This window comes from Cetorhinus maximus, chromosome 12, assembly GCF_964194155.1.
Source record: "Cetorhinus maximus chromosome 12, sCetMax3.hap1.1, whole genome shotgun sequence".
Classification (NCBI taxonomy): Eukaryota; Metazoa; Chordata; class Chondrichthyes; order Lamniformes; family Cetorhinidae; genus Cetorhinus; species Cetorhinus maximus.
In genome coordinates, this window is record NC_135890.1 from 63,954,523 (window position 1) to 63,972,548 (window position 18,026).

An 18,026-nucleotide genomic window follows, 5' to 3' on the forward strand; every position below is an offset into this window, starting at 1 on the left:
AACCCAACCCACTCCCAATGAAGAGCTGAAAATAAGCAGCCTGGAAGACCCATCACAGCGCTTACCCACACCCTCCACCAGCGCAGAGACACATATCTTGGTGGGACATAGATCTAGAGCAGGTTCGGGTTCACAATCTGGTGGTCACCACATGGACATGTGTCCGCAGCAGGAGGGGGCAGGTTCAGCATAACTCCCTGGCATTCGGAGGACTGCTGGGGAAGAAGCATCTGTGAGGTCCGAGTTAGGTGACGGGCCTCTTGTAAGGAACATATCTTTTTATTTCTGTTAGACTGTTGTAAAGAACATATCTTTTTATTTTCTGTTGGACTGTGGATTAAAATTACAATGGCTGCAGTTTGAAAGATATGTCCACTGGAACAGGATGAGAGATATATACAATTTTGCAGTCCTGGAACAGATTGTGCTTTGAAAGACAGAATGGTGCCAGAAAGGAGCCCTGGACCAAGGGAGCTGCCTGGCAACAACATTTTAATTGGCACCTGACCAGGTGACCAAGGTTTTGTGTGAGGGCAGTGCACCAGAATAGCTCCTAGCCTAAAAGGAACAAGACCTAAATCCTCTTTTTCGTGTGTGTGGAAGATTCCATTAATTCCACAATAACAGCTAGCTGGCTTTTTCTCCTCATATCCCTATAACTTGCTGTCTCTCTGCAAACCCCTGTCAAGAGGCAAAGGGGAAAATCACTGTTAGAGACATTGAAAAGCAAGTTCTCAATCAGTGAGCTAAAAACTTGGATTGCTGGAAGACCACCTCATGTCATCAACAAAGGATTGAAAGGAATTTGGAAGACATCGATCAAAATCAGCCCATCGAGTCCTGTACTCCGGATTGGTGCTATTGAACTGTTTCATCCCACCCTTAAAATCCATGTTTTGTGTTTGTGTGTGTATATAGTGATTTAAGAAGGGGGTAGAATTTAAGTTATAGTGTGTAAAGAACATATTTTTATTTTTTCTTGGACGGTGACTTTAAAAACTACCATGGCTGCAGTTTAAAAGAGATGTTCGCTAAAGCTGGGAGAAGAAAATCTACAATGTTGCTATCTCCTGGAACAGTGTGTGCCAGGTTTGACAGAATGGAACTGCCGAGCAATGGCGTGGTTGTGTGTGATGATAGTGCAGTAGATCAGGTCCTAGCCTGAAAAGGGGAAAGACCTGAAACCTCTCCTGTGTTTTGTAAGACTCCAGTAGTCCTGCCATAGTAGCTAGCTGGCTATTCCTCACATCGCTGTATCTTACTTTCTTTGAAAAACCCCAGTCAGGAGGAAAAGGAGAAAAATCACCAGTGGAGACGTTAAAAGAAAGTTTCAACCTGAGAACCACAGACTTCAAGTGCTGGGAGACCACCTTGTGTCAGGCACAACACAATCAAGTCAACCAAGCTAATCCTGAACTCCGGATTGGTGCTATTGAACTGTTTTATCTCACCCTTAAAATCCATGTTTTGTGTGTCTTAAGTGAGTGTGTGTGTGTTTGTGTATAGGGGTTTAAGAAGGGGCAGAGTTTAAGTTTAGAGTTAAAAGTTCACAATTCATATTTCTTTTGCCACTGGTGACAGACAATTTGTTTAATAAACAGTTATTTACTTGTTAAGGTTACAAACTTGGTGCTCGTATTCTTTTAACCTAAATTAGACAGTTGGGTAGAATTGGGGCAACCTGGTAGTCTGATTAAACTTCTCACATTTGTCGCGACTTGGGGAGCAGTGGGCCTTGATACTACATGGCATTATCCCCAGTGAGACATGTCAAAGCTTGGGGGCTCAAGTCCGGGATATTTTGGAACAGAAGACAATGACAATTTGGGTGTAGATTTAGTAAGTAATAAAGCCTAAAAGGAAACACCAGGTTTGTACAATCAAAAATAAGACGGCACAGGAAACTGCTAAAACATTCCTGCAAATGGAAGAGATATCCCTGACAATTTTACAAGGGATCCCAAAAGCCAGGTTAATCAAATTGGCAAGTAAATTTAGAGTAGGATTGCCTGCCAAAGCTAGGAAGGCAGAGCTAATCAAAGAGATGGCACAGCATTTAAAACTGGAACGAATACCCGAGAGGCCGAGTTCTCCAAGGGCTGGTTCTTTGGAATGGGCTCAAATTCAGTTGCAAATTAAAAAATTGGAACTAGAGGCTGAAGAAAAAGAAAAGGAAAGAGAGAGCATTGGAAATGGAGTTAGAAATGGCAAGGTTAGATAGAAATGGAGAAACATAAACTTGAATGGAAAGAACAGAAAGAGAGAGGATTCCAGCTTAAATTGCTGGCAGTTAAAAAAGAGACACCAGGAGGTGAGGCAGGGCTTATTTCCAGATCAGAACCTAGTGGGGAGATGTTTAATTTGTACAAGCTCTTCCAAAATTTGAGGAAAGGGATGTTGAAGCATTCTTTACTTCATTTGAGAAGATAGCTAAACAGATGAACTGGCCAAAGGAAAACTGGACATTGCCCACGCAGAACAAATTGACAGGTAGAGTACAAGAAATTTATGCTTCACTGTCAGAGGAGGTTTCTAGGGATTATGATGTGGTGAAAAGGGCCATTTTGAGTGCATATGAGTTGGTCCTTGAAGCATACAGACCAAAGTTTTGAAATTTAAGGAAACAGCCTGGGCAAACTTACATTGAATTTGAAAGGATTAAGCAAAGTAGTTTTGACAGGTGGATGCGAGCATTAGGAGTTGAAACTACCTATGAAGTTCTCAGAGAGACTATTCTCTTGGAAGAATTTAAAAACTCCCTACCTTCTGTAATAAGAACCCAAAGGATTGCAACTGTTAGACAGGCAGCAGTAATGGCTGATCCATAAAACTAAATCTTTTTTCCATCAACCCCATAAATTTGAAAAGGATGGAAAGTGGGAGAGTGAAAGGAAGGTGAGTAGCCAGGGTAAAGAATGGATAGCTGGTAATACCTTGAGATCTCCTCCCCAGATCAGGAAGGAAGGCACTGAGGGTGGGGGTGAAACTTGAAGGGCTAAGTATTTCCATTATAATAAAGTGGGACACATTCATTCAGAATGCTGGAAGTTACGAGGGAAGCCCATGGGACTTATTGGAGTTCATAAGAGTGAGTCTGAAAAGGGAACTCAAAAAGAAGATGCCACAGATCAAATTGTAGCCTTAACTATAAATAAGGTTTTGGAGGTAAACACTGCTGTGAATGAAGGTGAAGTGAATAAGGTAGATGAAAGATATAAAGGGTTTTTGTCTAAAGAGAAGATAACGCCCATCAAATGATGAAGCTAAACCCATAACTATATTAAGGGACACAAGAGCTAATAAAACTCTTTTAATGGAGAAGGACCTAGTTTTCCCTCCAGAGAGCTCAATAGAAGCTAAAGTATTAGTAAGCGGGATAAATGGAGAGTATTGCATTGTACAAAGTGTAATTGGAGTGTGGTTTGTTGTCTGGATCGGTGGTTGGAGGAGTGGTTAAGAAATTACCCATGGATGGAGTTGATTTGCTCTTGGGGAATGATTTGGCAGGAGTGAAAGTTTTAGCTTTGCCCATAATTACGGAAAGTCTGAGAGAGGCTAAAGAGAAGGAGCAGTTACAAGAACAAGTTCCTGGTATTTTCCCATTGACCTATTGCCCTGGTCACCACACACAAAATACTACCACAAACAGATGTAAGAGTAGCCGAAACTTTCTTTAAGAATGAGGATGATTCAAGGAAGTGTTTGGCATGTCTTCGTTAATTGAGGCTCAAAAAGCAGATCCAGAGTTAAACAAGTTAACACAGTCAGCTCACACTGAAGCTGAGGTGGAAGAAGTTCTGGAGTGCTATTACATTAAAAATGGAGTTCTGATCATGAAGTGGAGACACTCAAAGACCTGTGGATGAGGAATGGACGGTTGTTTAACAGATAGTGGTACCGCCCAAATATCGTAAGGAAATATTGCGAGTAACACATTACATCCCTATGGCAGGACATGTAGGAATACAGAAAACCTAAGCATCAATAAACAGGCATTTTACCTGGCCAAGGCTTCATAAAGACGTGGTGCAATTTTGTAAAATGTGTCATACATGTCAGGTAGTAGGTAAACCTCAACATGTACTCAAACCAGCACCATACCAGTACCCATACCAGTTTTTGAAGAACCATTCAGTTGGGTATTAGTAGATTGTGTGGGCCCATTACCCAAAACAAAAGCAGGATATCAGTGTATCTTTACAATCATGGATATGACAACCTGATTTCCAGAAGCTATTTCTTTAAGGACAATTACAGATAAGGTGGTAGTGGAAAAGTTAACTCAGTTTTTCACTCGCTATGACCTACCAATTGAAATACAATCTGAGCAAGGTTCTAACTTCATGTCTAAAATTTTCCAGGACATAGTCAGCAGTTTGGGTATCAGACAACTAAAGTCTACTGCCTATCACCCACACACACAGGGAGCTTTAGAGAGATACCATCAGGCTCTCAAAACTATGATTAAGACTTATTGTCATGAATACCGAAAGGATTGGGACAAAGGATTAGATTTCTTCCTATTTGCTACCAGAGATTCTCTGAATGAATCCACTGGATTTAGTCCATTTGAATTGATCTATGGTCATGAAATAAGAGGTTCATTAAAAGTGATTGAGGAAAAGTTCCTAAAGCAGAAAGGTGAATCCTCCATGTTGGATTATGTGTCCATCTTTCTAGAAAGACTCACAGGAGCATGTAAAGTAGCATGGGAGCACTTAAAAATTTCCCAAGCCAAAATGAAAGAATGGGCAGACAAATATGCTGCAATTAGAACATTCCAAGCAAGGGCAAAATCCTGGAACTTTCTCCCTAACACCACATGGACTGCAGGGGTCCAAGAATACAGCTCATCAGCGCCTTCTCAAGGGCAACTAGGGATGGACAATAAATGCTGGCCCAGCCAGCAAAGCCCACATCCCGTGAATGAAAAAAAAGCAGGAGATGAAGTATTGGTAGTATTACTCTTGCAGGGTGAACCCCTGAAAGCGACATTCAGTGGCCCCTATAAGATAGTTAGGAGAGTTAGTAAAGTGACTTACCTGATAGATACTCCTGAGCATGAGAAGTAGAAACAGTTATCTCACATAAACATGTTGAAGCAGTACCATTGCAGAGAAGAGGAGAGTGTGAGAGGAGGACCCTGGGACAGGCAGTCAGCAGCACCTAGAGGAGAGTGTGAGAGGAGGACCCTGGGACAGGCAGTCAGCAGCACCGAGAGGAGAGTGTGAGAGGAGGACTCTGGGACCAGCAGTCAGCAGCACCTAGAGGAGAGTGTGAGAGGAGGACCCTGGAACAGGCAGTCAGCAGCACCTAGAGGAGAGTGCGAGAGGAGGACCTTGGGACAGGAGGACCCTGGGACAGGCAGTCAGCAGTACCTACCAGATCTAGCATCTAGTCTATACTCAAGTAAGGGTAAAATAAAATCAAGGGTCCATTTTCTGTTTAGTTAAGATATGTCTGGGGAGCTCAGTCCTGTGATTTACACATCCTGTGCTATGTGGGGAATCCTAGATGCTCCTGGCAGTCTGGATAACCTTCTGTGCACTGGAGCAACTCAAGCTCCAGGTTTTGGAGCTTGAGCAGCAGCTGGGGGCACTACGGTACATTCATGAGGCTAAGGGGTTCGTGGATAGCACGTTTCAGGATGGGGTCACCCCGCAGCTTAAGGAAGCGCAAACAGAGAGGGAATGGGTGACTGCCAGACAGAAGAAAGGGACCAGGCAGGTAGTGAGGGAATCCCCTGAGTGCATCTCACTCACAAACCTTTTTTCGGCCTTGGAAAACGGGGGGAGTGATGGTTCCTCTGTGGAGGCCAATCAGAGCCAAGGCCATGGCTCTGTGGGTGGTCTAGCTGCTCAGTGGGGGAGGAAGAATTGTGCAATAGTGGTAAGGAATTCGTTAGTGAGGGGTGTAGACAGGCACTTCTACGGCCGCTGACCTGATTCCAGGATGGTATGTTGCCTCCCAGGTGCCAGGGTCAAGGACGTTATGGAACGGCTGCAGGGCATTCTGAAGGGGGAGGGTGAACAGCCAGAGGTCGTGGTCCATGTTGGGACCAATGACATAGGAAGAAAGAGAAATGAGGTCCTGCAAGCAGATTTTAGGGAGTTAGGTAGGAAATTGAAAAGCAGGACTTTAAAGGTAATAATTTCCAGATTACTCCCAGTGTTACGCAGTAGTGAGTATAGGAACAGAAAGATAGAGCAGATGAATGTGTGGCTGGAGAGATGGTACGGGAGGGAGGGCTTTAAATTCCTGGGGCATTGGGACCATTTCTGTGGGAGGTGGGGCCTGTACAAGTTGGATTGGTTACATCTGAACAGGAACGGGACCAACATCCTCGCGGGGAGGTTTGCCAGTGCTGTTGGGGCGGATTTAAACTAGGTAAACTAGGTAATTAAATTAGGCAGGGTGATGGGATCCTGAAAAGTAGTTCAGAGGGGAGAGAAGCTGAGATGGAATTAGAAGTTAAAACACTAGTAAGTGAGTCTGGAGGACAGAGGAAACATAGGCTAGATAAGAAAGTGAGTTTAGCAAAGCTAAATGGAATATATTTTAATGCAAGGAGCTTGAGGAATAAGACAGACGAGCTGAGGGCACATGGGAATATGATATCATAGTTAGGACCGAGACTTGGCTAAAAGGGCAGGACTGGCAGCTCAACATTCCTGGTTATAGGGTATTCAGACAAGATAGAGAGGGGGATAGAAGAGGAGGGGACATCACATTATTGATCAAAGAATCAATTATAGCAATGAGGAGGGATGATATCTTAGAAGGATCATCAAATGAGGCCATATGGGTAGAAGTAAAAAACACAAAAGGGCCAAACACACTGTTGGGTGTATATTATAGGCCCCCAAACAGTTAGGGAGAGATATGGGATCAAATATGTAATCAAATTTCAGAGAAATAATAGGGCAGTAATAGTGGGGATTTTAACTACCCAAATATTAAGTGGGATAGTTTTAGTGTGCAAGGTGGGGAGAGAGCAATATTCTTAAGTTGCATCCAGGAGAACTTTTTTAGCCAATCTGTAGAAAGCCCAACAAGGAGGGGGCAGTTCTAGACCTAATATTCTGAAATGAGCCCAGGCAGATGTAAGGTGTATCAGTAGGGGGTCATTTTGGAGATAATGACCAGTTAGATTTAGGATAGTTACGGAAAAGGATAAGGCTGGGCCAGGAATAAAAGTTCTAAACTGGGAAACGAGATACGATTTGGCCCAAGTGGGCTGGGAGCAGCCACTTGCAGATAAAACTGTGTTAGAGCAGTGGGAGGCATTTAAGGAGGAAATAGTGAGATTATAGGGCAAATATGTTCCCGTAAAGACAAAGGAGGGGACCAGGTCCGGAGAACCCTGGATGTCAAGGGACATAAAGGTTAGGATTAAGAAAAAAAGAGAAGCTTATGGCAGATACCAAGGGCTCAATACGGCAGAACCATTAGGTATAAAAAGTGCAAAGGGGAACTTAAAAAGGAATAAAAACAAAAAACTACTGCGGATGCTGGAAATCCAAAACAAAAACAGAATTACCTGGAAAAACTAAGCAGGTCTGGCAGCATCGGTGGAGAAGAAAAGAGTTGACGTTTCGAGTCCTCATGACCCTTCCGCAGAACTGAGTAAAGTTAGGAGAGGGGTGAAATATAAGCTGGTTTAAGGGGGGGGTGGGTGGGGGGAGCGAATTTGTGGGGGAGGGTGGTTGTAGGGACAAGCAAGGCTTTTGATAAGGTCCCTCGTGGCGGACTGGTCAAGAAAGTAAGAGTTCATGGGATCCAAGGCAAAGTGGCAGTTTGGATCCAAAATTGGCTAAGAGGCAGGAAGCAGAGTGTGATGGTAGAGGGATGTTTCTGTGACTGGAAGTCTGTGTCCAGTGGGGTTCCGCAGGCTCGGTGCTGGGGCTCTTGCCGTTTGTGATGTACATAAATGATTTAAATGTAGGAGGTATGATCAAGAAGTTCATGGATGACACGAAAATTGGTAGGGTGGTAAATAGTGAGGAGGATAGCCGTAAACTGCAGGAGGATATCAATGGACTGGTCAGGTGGGCAGAGCAGTGGCAAATGGGATTCAACCCGGAAATGTGTGAGGTAATGTACTTGGGGAGGGCTAACAAGGCAAGAGATTACACTATTAATGGTATAGTCAGATCTTTGTCGACTGGCGCGGACATGATGGGCCAAATGGCCCCCTTCTGTGCTGTAAACGTTTATGAGCCTATGAGATGATGATAAGATAGACCAAGTGTGCCAGATGGTAGAAGTAGTGGAGGATGACAGAGACAGTGAGGGCAAGGTAGAAAGAGAAGTAGTCAGTGCCCAAAGCTAATACGACAATACTGGGACAGTTAGACACTGTGTTCTCATATTTAAAGAAAGGACCAAGGGAAGATCTAATAAGGTTACTTAGAAAGTATAAGGGAATTTATAGGGATACACCTGGATGTACCACGTTAGCCAGACATGATGTGGACGTAGGAGACTCAGTGCCGATAAAACAACATCATTGTCGGTTGAGCCCAATAAAAACAAGCTCAGTTAGAAACAAAGAACCAGTATATCTTTGTCAATCAATTGATTGAGTGCGGCCAAAGCAGCTGGAGTTCACCAGTAGTGCTTGTTGCTAAGCCGGATGGATCCACTAGATTTTGATTAGACTACCGGGAACTGAATGTAGTAACAAGGACAGATATCTACCCAATTCCTCGTTAGAAGATTGCATCGATGGGGTTGGCAGTGCCTCATTTCTTTTTCAAATTGATCTATTGAAGGGGTACTGGCAAGTGTCTTTAACATCAAGGGCTAAAGAAATATCTGCCTTTGTTACACAAAGCTGTTTGGGTTTAAAAATGCCCCAGCTATATTTCTGAGAGATATGAATCAAGTTATAGCTTAAGTACCTAACTGTGTGGTTTATTTAGACAATGTCATAATATATAGTACCAAATGGGAAGAACCTGTAAAGCAATTGCAATTGGCTGGCTTAGTCATAAACCTGGCCAAAAACGAATTTGCAAAAGCAAGGGTAACTTACCTAGGTCACTTCGTAGGACAAGGGCAAGTGTTGTCAAGAACAGCGAAAGTGAACGCTCGAATAGAATTTCCCATTCCTAAAACTAACCAAGAAATCATGAGAATTTTGGGAATGTGTGGGTTTTATAGGAAGTTTGCGCCTAACTTTAGCACAATAGCTGTACAGGCAAAAGTGGTATGGTCAGCAGAATGCCAAGCAGCCTTTAAAAAGCTGAAGGCAATCTTAATAAATGAACCAGTGTTGGCCGCTGACTTTACCAAACCTTTTATAATGGCAATTAATGCTAGTGACTTGGGGGTAGGTGCAGTCCTATTACAAGATGATAACTTAGGGGTAGAGAAACTGGTGGGGTACTTTTCCAAGAAACTAGATCAATATCAGAGGAAGTACTGTACAGTAGAAAAAGAAACTCTACCATTGTTGTTGTCTCTTCAATACTTGTTTATGTCCGACACGATAACAAAGAAACACTAATCTACACTGACCATAATCCACTGGCATTCATTGAAAAGTTTAAAAATAGAAATGCAAAACTGTTTAGATGGAGTCTATTGTTTCAACCATTCAATGTAAAGATTGTTCACATTGCTGGTAAAGATAATGTGATCATGGATGCAATGTCCCAGGCGTAATATACTAAAATAAGTTAAAGAGTTAAGAAATGCTGAAGATTGTATAAGGTGGAAAAAGGATGAATGGGCGTATTAGTGAGAGGCAGCATGGTTTTGTGAAGGGGAGGTCGTGTCTCACTAACTTGATCGAGTTTTTCGAGGAAGTGAGAAAGATGATCGATGATGGAAGGGCAGTGGATGTTATATACATGGATTTCAGTAAGGCCTTTGACAAGGTCCCTCATGGCAGACTGGTAGAGAAGGTAAAGCTGGCAAGATGGATACAGAATTGGCTTGGTCATAGAAGACAGAGGGTAGCAGTGGAAGGGTGCTTTTCTGAATGGAGAGCTGTGACTAGTGGAGTTCCGCAGAGATCAGTACCTGCACCTTTGCTGTTTGTAGTATACATAAATGATTTGGAGGAAAATGTAATGGCTAATTAGTAAGTTTGCAGACGACACTAAGGTTAGAGGAGTTGCAGATAGTGAAGAGGATTGTCAAAGGATACAACGGGATATAGATCGGTTGGAGACTTGGGTGAAGAAATTGCAGATGGAGTTTAATCAGGACAAATGCGAGGTAATGCATTTTGGAAGGTCTAATACAGGCAGGAATTATACAGTAAATGCTAGAACCCTAAAGTGTATTGACGGGCAGAGGGATCTGGGTGTACAGGTCCACAGGTCACTGAAAGTGGCAACGGAGGTGGATAAGGTAGTCAGGAAGGCATATGACATGCTTGCCTTCATTGGCAGGGGTATTGAGTATAAAAGCTGGGAAGTCATGCTGCAGCTGTATAGAACCTTGGTTAGGCCACACTTGGAATATTGCGTGCAATTCTGGTTGCCACATTACCAGAAGGATATGGAGGTGTAACCTCATGGCCCGGCATATCCCCCACTCTACCATTACCATCAAGCCCTGGTTCAATGAAGAATGCAGGAGGGCATGCCAGGAGCAACAGCAGGCATACCTAACAATGAGGTGTCAACCTGGTGAAGCTATAACACAGGACTACTTGTATGCCAAACAGCATGAGCAGCAAGTGGTAGACAGAGCCAAGTGATTCCATAATAACCAATGGATCAGATCTAAGTTCTGCAGTCCTGCCACATCCAGCCATGAATGGTGGTGGACAATTAAACACTCACTGGAGATGGAGGCTCCACAAATATCCCCATCCTCAATGATGGGGGAGTTCAGCACGTCAGCGCAAAAGATAAGGCTGAAGCATTTGCAACAATCTTCAGTCAGAAATGCTGGGTGGATGATCCATCTCGGCCTCCTCCCCAGCATCACAGATGCCAGTCTTCACCCAAATCGATTCAGCCCACATGATATCAAGAAATGGCTGAAGGCACTGGATACTGCAAATAGCAGCAGTGTGTACCATCTACAAGACTAAGTGCCCTGTTTTCTCTCTCCTTCCATTCTTGAATATTGTATTTGCTAACTTCTTATCTGCTGGGACCATTCAAGAATCTAGGGAATGTTGGAAAATCATTATCAGTGCTTGTACTGTCTCTGCTGCTACCACTTTTAGGACACTAGGACGTTAGCCATCAGCCCCTGAGGATCTTTCATAAGTTTCTCCAATACTTCTCCACTGACATGAATGAATTTAACTTCTTCATTCTTCTTAGCCCCTCTATTTTTGGTATGTAACTAGTGTCTTCTACTGTGGAGACAGGCACAAAATATTCATTTAAAGCTTCCACCATTTCCATATTTCCAATGATAATTTCTGCTGTTTTAAGAGACTAATGTTTATGTCAGCTATTCTCTGTTTTAAAGAATTGTAAACCTTCTTACTGTTTTTATATGCTTGGTTAGTTTACTCTTATACTATTTCTTTCCCCTTTTTATCAACTTTTGGGTCACCTTTTGCTTCTTTCTAAAACTCTCCCAATCTTCAGGCTTACTACTATTCTTTGCTACGTTATAAGTCTCTTCTTTTAATCAAAGATTATCCTCAGCTTCCCGAGTAAGTCACAGATAGATCTTTCTCACAAAGGCTTTTTTAAAAATGGAACATATTTTTGTTGAACATTGGAATTGCTATTTTAAATATTTTCCACTGTTTACTTACCACCATAACTTTTAGTCCATTTACCCAAACAATCTTAGCCAGCTCACCCCCTCATAACTAGAGAGGAGTGGTTAATGGATGTTTCTCAGGCTGGAGAAAGATGTATAGTGGAGTTCCCCAGGAGTTAGTGTTGGGACCTTTGCTTTTCCTGATACATATTAATGACCTAGACGTACAGGGCACAATTTCAAAGTTTGCAGATGATACAAAACTTGGAAGCATTACTGTACCAAACAGCACATCCCAGCTGTTATTCGCAACAGGCAAGGTACAGACTAGACCAGCCAGCCCATGCTTGCAAAACTCAAAAGTGTCCAACATTAGATGTGATTCCACAATTGGACAACATTTGTTAAGTAATCCTCAATGTGCTAAGAATTAAGCTGACAGCCAATTTAAGATTGTCAGTTGGGCTCGCAGTGTGGCACATTTACGTGTACTGGAAGCTACATATATTAATACAGAGGGCCCTTTTCTTTGTAGACAGAAAGAACATGTACACACATTGCAGCTGTTTGAGCTAAACAAAATAAGTGACAGCCATTCACTGGTTCAATCCCCAGGGCAATGTCTTGACAAATCAGAGTCAAGTTGCCTAGCTCAAGTTTCAAACGATGCTTGGCAATTAACTGTCAGTCATCATCCACTGGTGCATTCTCCGTGGTAACGCCTCTACCAATCAGAGTCCACTTGCCAACCAATCAGCATTCTCTTCTCATGCAGTATAAATACGTTGTTTCCCCTGACATTGGTATTTTCTTGCGAACTGTCCTGATGAGTACAAGATAAAAAGCTTTGACATAAAATCTCCTTTTCCAGCAGTACTCTGAAGTTCTGTACTACCAAATGACTAGTTATAGGAAGGATCTGCACAGGAATGAGGTGGGCCAAGTGGCTGTGAGGGAATACTTGGGTAAGAGTGAACATCGTATCGTAAGGTTTAGACTAGTAATGGAGAAAAGCAGAAACAGTCTTAAAGTAGAACGTCCATGGAAGAGGACTAAAGTCAATGGGATGAGAAGGGATCGAGCCAGGATAAAATGGAACAAGAGACTGACAGGAAGAACTGTCACAGAACAATCTTTAAAGGAAGAGCTACTTCAGGTACAGGGCAAGTACATTTTAACAACAGCAAAAAGTCGAGAACCAAAACTAGGGCTCTTTGGATAGATAGAGAATATGATGAAACAAAAATGGAGGATATATGTGGTATGTCAAGTGAATTCCTCAAGCAAGAACCAGTTCAAATACAAATACAAAGTTGAGAGGGAAGTGGAGCGGAAAACAAGACTGGCAAAGAGAAAATGTACAAATAGAATGGCAGTCAACAGAAAAGGGAACCCAAAAATCTTCTACTGGCAGGCCAATAATAGTGACGGAATGGTCCTTTTAGGAACAATGAGAGTGATATGATATGCTTTGAGGCTCAGGTCATGGCTAGAATATTTGATGATTACTTTGTATCAGTTTTAATAAGGCAGAGGGAGCAAACTAAATATTGGTAGAAGTGGAGATGGTAGAGGTAATTCATGGGGTGAAAACTGAGAGACGGTGCTGGAAAGGCTTGCTATATTTATTGCATAGGTTACCTGATCGGATGGCTTGCATCCCAAGTTGCTAAAGGATCTGGGGCTGGACAGAGCAGAAGGGCTTGCCAATGTTCCATAGGTACAACTTATTCAAGAAAGGATCTGAGGACAGTCCTAGTAACTACAGGCCAGTTAGTTTAACATCAGTGGTGGGTAAAGTTTTAGAAACAATGACCGGAATTTTCCGCCCCTCGCGCCAATAGCATCTTCTGGTCCCACCGATGTGAATGGAGATTTCAACGGCTCACCAGCCCCGCCGCAGGGGAACCCGCCGTGGTGGGGAGGGCGGGCTGGAAAATTCCAGCCAATAATCAGGGAAAATATCAACAGGCACCTCAGAGAGATTCGAGTTAATTAAGGAGAACCAGCACAGGTTTGTAAAAGGCAAATTGCTTTTGACTAATCTAATTGAATTTTTTAATGAAGAAACAGAGAAGGTTGATGAAGGGAATGCAATGGATGTTGTCTATATGGATTTGACAAAGTACCAAATAAAAGGATAGTTAACAAATTGAGGATCCTGGAATAGCAGGGTCAGTGTCAGCTTGGATAAAATGATTAGTTTATGGACAAAAAACAGTGAGTCATGGTAAATGGCTGTTTTTCATATTGGAGGATGTTAGACAGTAATATTGCCCACGGTTCAGTGCTATAACCACCACTTTTAGCCAGATACTAAATTTGGAGATGTGAAAAACAGTGAGGATGATTCCAACTGACTACAACAGGACATACAACAGGAGGTCATGCCTGACAAATCTGTTAGAATTCTTTGAGGAGGTTACGAGTAGGTTAGACAAAGGAGAGCCAAAGGATGTTATCTACTTGGACTTCCAGAAGGCCTTAGACAAGGTGCCGCACGGGAGGCTGCTCAGTAAGATGAGAGCCCATGGTGTTGGAGGCAAAAGGTACTGGCATGGATAGAAGATTGGCTGTCTGGCAGGAGGCAGAGAGTGAGGATAAGGGGGTCCTTCTCAGGATGGCGGCCGGTGACTAGTGGAGTTCCGCAGGGATCAGTGTCGGGACCACAACTTTTCACTTTATACATTAATGATCTAGATGAAGGAACTGAGGGCATCCTGGCTAAGTTTGCAGATGTTACAAAGATAGGTGGAGGGACAGGTAGTATTGAGGAGGTGGGGAGGCTGCAGAAGGATTTGGACAGGTTAGGAGAATGGGCAAAGAAGTGGCAGATGGAATACAACGTGGGCAAGTGTGAGGTCATGCACTTTGGTAGGAAGAATAGAGGCATAGACTATTTTCTAAATGGGGAGAGAATTCAGAAATCTGGAGTGCAAAGGGACTTGGGAGTCCTAGTCCAGGATTCTCTTAAGGTTAACTTGCAGGTTGAGTCGGTAGTTAGGAAGGCAAATGCAATGTTGGCATTTATTTCGAGAGGACTAGAAAATAAAAGCAGGGATGTGCTGCTGAGACTTTATAAGGATCTGGTCAGACCACATTTAGAATATTGTGAGCAATTTTGGGCCCCATATCTCAGGAAGGATGTTCTGGCCCTGGAGAGGGTCCAGAGGAGGTTCACGAGAACGATCCCAGGAATGAAAGGCTTAACATATGAGGAACGAATGAGGACTCTGGGTCTATTCTCGATGGAGTTTAGAAGGATGAGGGGGGATCTGATTGAAACTTACAGAATACTGAAAGGCCTGGATAGAGTGGACGTGGGGAAGATGTTTCCATTAGTGGGAGAGACTAGGACCCGAGGGCACAGCCTCAAAGTAAAGGGAAGACCTTTTAGAACAGAGATGAGGAGAAACTTCTTTAGCCAGAGAGTGGTGAATCTATGGAATTCATTGCCACAGAAGGCTATGGAGGCCAGGTCATTGAGTGTATTTAAGACCGAGATAGATAGGTTCTTGATTGGTAAGGGGATCAAAGGTTACGGGGATCAGAGGTTACGGGGAGAAGGCGGGAGAATGGGGTTGAGAAACTTATCAGCCATGATTGAATGGCGGAGCAGACTCGATTGGCTGAATGGCCTAATTTTTGCTCCTATGTCTTATGGTCTTATGACATAGACTGATGAGCAGAATGGACAAATAAGTAGAAAATGAAATTTAATACAAAGAGGTGTGAGGTGATGCCTTGTGCTAGAAGAGATAGGGAGAGACGACCTAGACTTAACAGCACAGTTCTGTAGTGTGCGCAGGAACAGAGGGACCTATGGGAGTGCATGTATATAGATCATGGAAGGTGGCACCATATGTTGAGAGAATGGCCAGCAAAGCATATGGGAGCGTGGACTTCATAAATAGAGGTATTGAGTATAAAAGCTGGGAAGTTATGCTGAATCTTGATTTGTGGCCTAACCAGAACATTATAAAAGTTCAATATAACTTCCCTCCTTTCATATACAATACCTCTAGTTATGAAGCCCAAGGTCCCCTATGCTTTGCTAGGAGAGTCTAGAGTTAGGGATCACTATAAGCTGGCAGACATTTAGGACTGAGATGAGGAAACATTTCTTCACTTGGAGGGTTGTACATCTTTAGATTCTCTACCCCCAAGGGATGTGGATACTCAGTCAATGGATCTAGTCAAAGCTGAGATCAATAAACTTTTAAATTCCAAGGGATATGGAAATAGGGTGGAAAAGTTTGGCCACTGCCTTAATGAATGGCAGAGCATGCTCAAGGGGGCATATGACCTACCCCCTGCTCCTATATTTTATGTTCTTATATAATACTCACTTCTTCAGTGAAACAATTCACAACTTCAACACTTTCTTAAAAATGTTTATATTCAATAGTAAGTTAAACATGGTTGACTAGTATTTAAAACATTGCTAAGCAGGCTGTTTACATGTTCAAATACCACCCTCTAATAAACTGGCACAGGTTAGAAGTGGATATTACAGAAAGGACCCAATTGAGCATGCTTGCAGCACACTGCTCTTAAAAACAAACAACCATCACCTGAATTACCGTCACATTGTAATAATTGCTGAATTCATGCACTGATGGCCAACAACCTGATGTGGCCCGGTCCTTCCCTACACTGCAGGTGAAGCAGACACCATACCATCCTTGGCAGTTGTCTGAGCGACTTCTCTATTCAGAGAGATTTTATTAATGGCACTGGTCTGAGTTTGGCTTCAAATGCAAACTCCATGTACAGTCCACTTGCTCAACCGAAGTCTGAAATCCAGATCCAGTGATCCCTCTCGGTTGGGTTGCATCCAAACTCAAGCCCCAGGAGTGCCAGCTGTGCCTACGAGGGGACTGGTCCTTTCACTGCTTTCATCGTTTTCTGTCTGAGGGTTCTCCACCACCAGAGTTATTTCATCGACTAGCTCACAGCTGGGGTTGGAAAAGGCTGACAATGGTAACATTATACGATGCATTTCTCGTTCACTGGCTCGCTGCTCCTGCTTTTTCTTCAAGTCTTGTCCCCTGGAATAAAATTGTGTAAAAGCCTTTTAATTCCACACACTGCAGAAACATTTCCACATAATAATTCACATCGCAAAATGTCCCAAAAATTGACAATGAGCCACATAATAGGATATTAAGACATATAACTTCTCTTCTTGTTTAAGATGCTGGAACTGCTCTCTGCTAACTCCCTTCCTAACAGCACTGTGGGTGTACCTACACCACATGCACTGCAGGGGTCCAAGAAGACAGCTCATCAGCGCCTTCTCAAGGGCAACTAGAGATGGGCAATAAATGCTGGCCCAGCCAGCGAAGCCCACATCCCGTGAATGAATAAAAAAACCAAAGGCTTGAACAGAGACATAGGTTGTAAGCAGCATCTTAAACGAGAAGAGAGAGTTACAGAGGCAGAGGTTCAGGGAGGCAATTTCGGACCTTAGAGACGAGGCAGCTGAAGATAATCAGATTGGCCAGCAGCTCTCTAAGGTGGGACACCCCCCGCCACCCCGAGTGAGGGGTAGAAGTCCTGCCTGCAGCCACTTAACACTCATTTGAGTGTGAAATGACTGCGGGGCACTCGGAGTTGGCGGGGGTGTGTTCCCCACCGGCTCTTCAGGTGGCGGGAAGTGAGACCCTGCCATCTGAAAAATTCAGGCCATGGATAATGGTTTCAGCAAAAGATGAGCTGAGACAGGGTCAGAGATGGGCAAGACTATGCAGCTGGAAGTAGACTGTGTTGTTGATAAAACATTCATAGGGTTCGTAAGGTCAACTCAGGGTCAACAAGGATCCCAAGGTTTCAAACAGCCTGATTCAACTTCAGGCCCAAGGAAAGAAAATGAGTCAGTGGCTAAGGATCGCAGATTGTGACAGGGACTAAAAACAATTCCTTCGGTCTACCCAACATTTAGTTGGAAGAAACTTGTGTGTGTCCAGTGCTGGATGTATATTCTTGGTCTGCCTGAATGGATGTGGACTTCTTCACAGATTAAAGCATTGGCATTTGATCTGCACTTTGGTAGAGGTAAGAGGTAAGGTGGGGCCTATTAAGGACAAAGAAGGTGATACATGCTTAGCTACACAGGGCAAAGCTAGAATACTTAATAAGTACTTTGTATTGGCATTTACTAAGGAAGAGGATGCTGACAAAATATCGGCAGGAGTGAAGGTGGTAGAAGTAATGGATGGGGTGAAAATTGATAGACAGGAAAGGCTGGCTATGCTTAAGTGCTTAAGTCACCTGATCCAGATGGCTTACATCCCAGGTTGCTAAAGAAAGTGGGGGTGGCGATAGTGGAAGGGCATGTC

General features: G+C 43.3%; 1 protein-coding gene across 1 annotated transcript in view; it reads right to left on the reverse strand.

Moving 5' to 3' along the window:
* Nucleotides 1-16,063: 16,063 nt before the first annotated feature.
* Nucleotides 16,064-18,026, reverse strand: part of pik3ip1 (phosphoinositide-3-kinase interacting protein 1) — a 70,693-nt gene continuing 68,730 nt past the window's right edge. The window contains exon 5 of the mRNA XM_078553755.1: nt 16,064-16,736. Coding sequence (XP_078409881.1) covers nt 16,529-16,736 — 208 coding nt within the window. The 3' untranslated portion in view covers nt 16,064-16,528. The remainder of the gene's footprint in view (nt 16,737-18,026) is intronic.